General features: G+C 39.9%; 1 protein-coding gene across 8 annotated transcripts in view; it reads right to left on the bottom strand.

The window, feature by feature from the left end:
• Window positions 1–1,269: 1,269 nt before the first annotated feature.
• SEMA6D (semaphorin 6D) overlaps window positions 1,270–6,000 on the bottom strand; it is a 57,577-nt gene continuing 52,846 nt past the window's right edge. For all 8 annotated transcript variants that reach the window (XM_060096774.1, XM_060096772.1, XM_060096775.1 and 5 more), the window contains one exon: window positions 1,270–4,985. In XM_060096774.1, the coding sequence (XP_059952757.1) occupies window positions 3,697–4,985 (1,289 nt within the window). In that variant the 3' untranslated portion in view covers window positions 1,270–3,696. The remainder of the gene's footprint in view (window positions 4,986–6,000) is intronic.

Raw genomic sequence — 6,000 nt, 5'->3', positions numbered from 1 at the left:
CTCCAATATGAAATAAAAGTTTAAAAAAAAAAGGTATAGTGCTGTAGTTACTTGATGGGTAATGGAATCGGGATTTGAACCGAGCTCCCGGACCTGGACCCAGGGCTATTTTGGACCCCTTGTTCTTTGCCCTCCTCTGACAAGGAGGATGAAGGAGATGAGCTGGGAGGGGAGGAGAAGGGAGAAAGTTGGCTTCTCTCAGATGGCAGAAAGGCGAGTTCTCCTGGTACCTGGCCAGCACCTAGGCCACACAAGGCCCACTACTTTGCATGTGAGACACCCTTTCTTCTTAGCCTGAACCAGCATCTCTTGTGTTGCCATTTCCCAGAGTAACCTAAAGGCCAACCAGTGGGATCTCTGGAAGCAGAGTGCGGGTGGTGTGTCTTGGTTAATTCATTTTCTTCACAATGCTTTCCTTATGAAAACTCCAAGTTCTCTAACTATTTGTCTCAAATGGCATCTAAGCATTTATCTCGAGGATTCGTAGATGTGGTTTTAGGGGTCTGTAAATCCCCTGAAAACGGAAAATGAAATTCAGCTCTCAGTCCGTACCATTCATTAAATTATCAAAGATGTCCATGATTGAAAAAGGCTAAACTTTCCTATAAAGGAAGAAGAGAAAGATGCACTTTTTAGAAGAAAAAGAAAATCACTGAACCCAGGAAAACTTGCAAGGCTGAAGATACATTTCCCTTAATTGTCTCTTCCTTCATTCATTTGTCTAAACCCAATGACAGCAGCCACTAACTCATGCCATGCTAAGGAAAGAACTAAGTGGAGTCATTACTTTACCTCCCATTTCCATATTTGAGGAACGTTATTTCTTACTACATTCTTATTCAATTCAAACAATGGAATTGAGAAATGCCCTATACCAAATAGCAAGAAATGTTCACAGGAACCTGATTTACCAGCTATAATTTTAGACTAAAATATTAAAAATTTCACACGAGAACACAAATCATGAATTTTAAAAATGCCTGTTGAACTAGCGATACGTGGGCAAGGTGAGCCACTGGGATGTTGGCCTGAAGCATTTGACTGTTGCTGTAGTACAGTTCATCTGGTTTTCTGAACTATACGTTTTTCAGGGGCTCTGCCCAGCCTTCCAAGATGAGAATGGTGGTGTAACCACGACCTGACGGCAAGTATTCCAGGTAAGAATATTTTGGTATATTTTAAAAGAAGCTCTTAAGGATGTTGATTGACTTAAAAATATTTTTAAAACATGATACCTTCCAGACCTCTTCAACATCAAGAGGCAGGATATAATGATTTGTATATTTTATTTTGACTTTACATGCGGTGTTAAAAACCCAAAGTACATATTATTTACACATCCACAATACAAGTTTACAAGATATCTATACATGTTAAAGTACTCTATAAAACAGTATAGAGCCACTTCACTTTAGGGTTACTCTTTATGCCGTACCATTAAAAAAGATACAATCTGTGTTTACCTTTGCACAAATGGATAAAGCATTTAAAAATTAAATTAACAGGATACAGACTAGATTTTATGTTAGAAATTTCAACATAAATACTGATAGAACTCACATTACAAACTACAAGGCAGCACAATGTTACAAAATGTTATCCGGGTTCACATAGAGTTACTGTTCCACTTTCCGCACGCTGGGATTAATATTGGTAAGGTGAATTCAAACAGGTTTGTCAGTGATGGACTGAGCAGTGTTTATCGTTGGTTGGTTTAATTTATTATCAATCTGTAATACTTTAGTTTCAAAGCTGAAGTGTTTCAAGAACAGAAGTTTTAGCTTTCGAGCTTCCAGAGACCTCAGGGAATTGCGTTCTTTATTAAACAATATTCTCAAAGGAAAAGAATAACTGCATCCGTATTCTACATTCTGTATCAAAATGCTCTGGTCTTCTGCAACCCATCTCCCCCAAGTAATAGATATCATCACAGGAAAATGGTTGAACTTATTTGTCTGACTAAGGAGCATTCCTCTGCCTTGATACTTTCTAGGTGAGGTTCAATAAACCGTGGTGTGTGGCATACTAACCGAAATCATCATCAGGGTCGCACATCATCAACTCTAAGTGGCTTCTGCAAAACTACAAATAAATGACTCTGTATGGTTTCCGCAGGTGTCACATTACCCAGGAAACCTCTTTTGACTTCACATTATCACTGTTTCATCCTTAAGAAAGTAGGAGTGGAATGTTTATCATGGCAAAGGATGTAATGCAGCTATTTGGATAGATTGTTTACAATTAACTGTTCTAGATTGTTAGGATTTTTAAAAAGTCTTTTCAGGTGCTGGTTGAAAAACATTTACAACTGGCACTCAGTAAATGATGTGCTATACTGAAAACACTTGACATATTTGAGTACTTCTATCATTCTCATGAATAAGGCACAAAATGCACAGATTTAGGTAAACTCACATGTAATATGTACAGTATACTGTCATTACCTGCATGACTTAGGAGAAAATTCTCACATCACACAACATAGACAACATGATTGCACCACTGTTAGGTTTTCACAGACTGTTTCTGCTAAGCCAATTACAACCCTCTAACATTCCCTTCTTTTGTCTTCTGTTTTGTGTGTCTGTGTGTGGTTTTTTGTTTGTTTGTTTGTTTTACCTTGGGGTTAGGGGGAGTTAAAAGAAGAGGAATTTTACTACATGGGAGAAACCAAACACAATCAAAATAAAACCTCGTTAGTGTGTCCAAGGGTAAGTAGAGGGATTTGGGCTTGGATTCACAGTGGACAGGTGAATTTTACTATTGAATACTGGTGGATAAATCAAGGATACCTCTTATCATCTCCATCTCCTTAAGCTGGCAAGACTGTTATAGAAGTTTTAGTGAATAGCAGCACAAAATTACTTAGAACGCTTACATTCTGGCATTGGGTAACACGTAAGTCAAGTTAATCATTTTGACCGTCAAAATCAGCCTCGGTTTTCTTTCTTTCTCAAAGCTGAACCCAATGGACTGCTGTGGGAAGAAGTTATTGTCTCTTGTTCAGTCATGTGCGATGTAAACAACTCCATAGCACTAAAAGATGCAATGGGCAGCTAAACAAATCCTAGTGGGGACAGAACACACACACACACACAAACACACACACGCACACGCACACACACATGCACACACAACACAGTTCCTTGGTGGCATGAAAAAAATGCCACACATAAAAAAATGCTACAGTTTGGGTCAAAGACTGAATTTTTAGCAAATTGTTTGGTAATCTACAACTTCTTTGAGACATTACCATTGTTTTTTTGACATTTGTGCAAGAGGCAAGGTGAATGCATACATATTAAAATGTTCACATTTAATGGGAAGACCACACAGAATGGCAGTCTAAGTTGAACCCATTTTCAAGTATTTGCTCACAGACAGATTCTTCTGAGCACTGTATCAGCTCTTTATACTGGTTACAGGTAGCCCCTCGGAGCCACATATCTCTTTAGTTTCAAACAAAAGAAATGGAATGACCAGCACCTTCCTTTGTTTTCAGGCAAGTACACAGAAGCCTTGCTGCAGTAGCTACGTATGGCAAGTTCTGATGTTGCCAAAGTTAGGAAGAGTTTCTTTGGCCACTTGGTTCTCGTAAAATACAAGCGAGTCTTTTGTCTTAAGGTACCCTTACAACATCATCCTCTCAACAACATGGACAGGATAAAGCCACATGGGGAAGAGCACATTTGCGGCCTAGTAACTATATTTGTTCAGTGGTCTGACAGATGTGGTTTGGGGAACAAATGAAGGCTTTGGTGGTACGTCAGGTTTTAAGGACGGTGTCCTCTTTAGTCCCGTCCTGGGAAGGGTGCCATTACTGGTGTAGCTGCTCTGTCTGGAGAGGGAAGGCTGCAGATGAACACTCACTGGTGTTCCCTGAACATAGTCCACCTTTGCCCCTGCGGGGGTGGGCATGTAGCCTCCACGGTTCATACTAGGTTGTCTAGATAACAAAACACCATTTGGTGAACTTAAGTTTTTAGGCATAGCAGATATAGAGTGCCTCTGGGAGGAATTTTTATGATAACCCCTTTGTCTTTCCAGAGAAGTCATTGGGACGCCAGGAGTGGTGGGGACGTCCACTCGCTTGGTTGGGCTATTTCTGGGGAGAGTCGAGGGAGGAGAGTAGAGTGATGCCTCGCGGTTAGGGACCTTGGGCGGGACCTCAGACATAGGTCCCACGGGATCCAGCATTAGGGTCTGGTGGGCCATTTGGATGTCTCCCATGATGGCTTTGGGGTTACTATTTGGGTCATTTAGATGCTTCAGGAGATCGTTGAGGGTATTTCTGGAATCCACAGAACGCCGGTGATCTCTTTTACTGGATGACTTTGTAAGAGGGTGGTCAATGTTTTGAAGTTTCTTTTCAGCTTTGTGAGCATTGGAGTTTGAGAAAGATGTGTTGTAGTCATGGGTAGCATTAGGAAGAACAATGGCACTGGGGATATGTCCATGACTTAGTGGGGAATGGGGTGGAGGACTAGAAGGAAAAAACTGTGGGGTTTCTTTCCTTGAAGCCCCATGGCCGTGGGCCTTGTCTGAGTGGCTCTTCATGGCCTGCAGGGTCTTCTGGTGAAGCACAGGTGTAGACTCAGGTGTCGGGAGAGCAGCCAGCTCGGGAGGTTGGCCTCGATGGTCCATGACCATGGATTTCGTATCTCCATTGGGTGGCAGCTCTTTCCGACTGGTCAGCAGGTTACTATACAATTTGGGAGAATCTATATTCTGTTGATATTCCTTGACTGGGCTGTCAAAGAGACCATTCAGCTTAGCAAAACTTCCACTGGAGTCTGTGCACGACTGGGCAGATTCTGCATCTTTATGGATCTTTCTGTTTTTCCGAACAAACATGTCACGATAGCAGTATACTGCCACACCTGCAATGAATGCACCCAAAACAAAAGCTGCAAAGACACAGGTGATGAGGACATTCATGTGGACCATCTGGTTGGACTCTCCAGATTGGACTTCCCATCGTACACCTGCAATAGACACACAGGAAAAGAGTCTGAGTGAGGAGCTTCTTTAAAACAATATTAGCCAGCAAGTGGCTCCCACTGAACCAACACTACCTTCATGTGGTCCATATGCTTAGCTTGGAGGGTGAGGTGGACTCCAAAATTCCATATTTTTTTCTTTAATCCCAATAGGATCCCCAGAGACATTTATGATCGCTACAAATACCAGGATAACTCTTATCTTCCACTGATCTGTATTTGTCTTTTCCCCTCCAATCCCTCTTAAATAGTTGTTACATAAAATTCAAAATTTTAAGAGTTTCTACCTAAAAATTAGAGCTAGAAGGTATATATTTTCTAAGTGGCCCATTTTAAACTCATAAAATGTTTTTTTCTCATGATTTTCTCTTAATTCATAAATCAGGATTAAAGGGCAGCTACTGGGATTAGGGAAATGTATGAATTGGTATAAATATATACTTTGCTAAAATAATTATGCTAATATAATTATGCTATCTTAATTAGAATGAAAGTATATAGTTTGTTCACAAACTAAAAGCATCTGCTTGGTCACTGTTAGCTACAAATATAGGCTTTCATGTTTACTTTGATTTTTTTTTTTTCATTCCATCTTGGAGTGAAGCACTCTTGAATTGCCTGCTATGAAAGAAATCCAGACAGTCTAAGGTAATATACTATGTTAAGTAATATTATCCAATTGTCTTAAGATATTTAAGAAATATTTAAATTAGACTAGAAAAAGAAGAGTGAATTAGTTTATAATTATTGGGATTTTTAATGCAACCACAGACATCTAGACATGTTAGTTTAAGAGGTATCCAAGTCTGTTACATGCTACAAGCACAGCTATCCCAGAGTAAGGTAAGTCAGAGTGATTTGAAGATTCTGTTGTTCTAGGTTAGTACTAAGGCCTTTGAACATTAGTTGTTTTTAACCAATGTTGAGGGCTATGGAATTCAGTGGCATTGTGAAAAACAAAGAAAGAAATGTAGAGAGAAATGGAATTACTAAAGAAAAT

Source organism: Mesoplodon densirostris, chromosome 4, assembly GCF_025265405.1.
Source record: "Mesoplodon densirostris isolate mMesDen1 chromosome 4, mMesDen1 primary haplotype, whole genome shotgun sequence".
NCBI lineage: Eukaryota > Metazoa > Chordata > Mammalia > Artiodactyla > Ziphiidae > Mesoplodon > Mesoplodon densirostris.
Note: the sequence above shows the minus strand (reverse complement) of the source record. Positions and strands in the feature narration are given on the sequence as shown.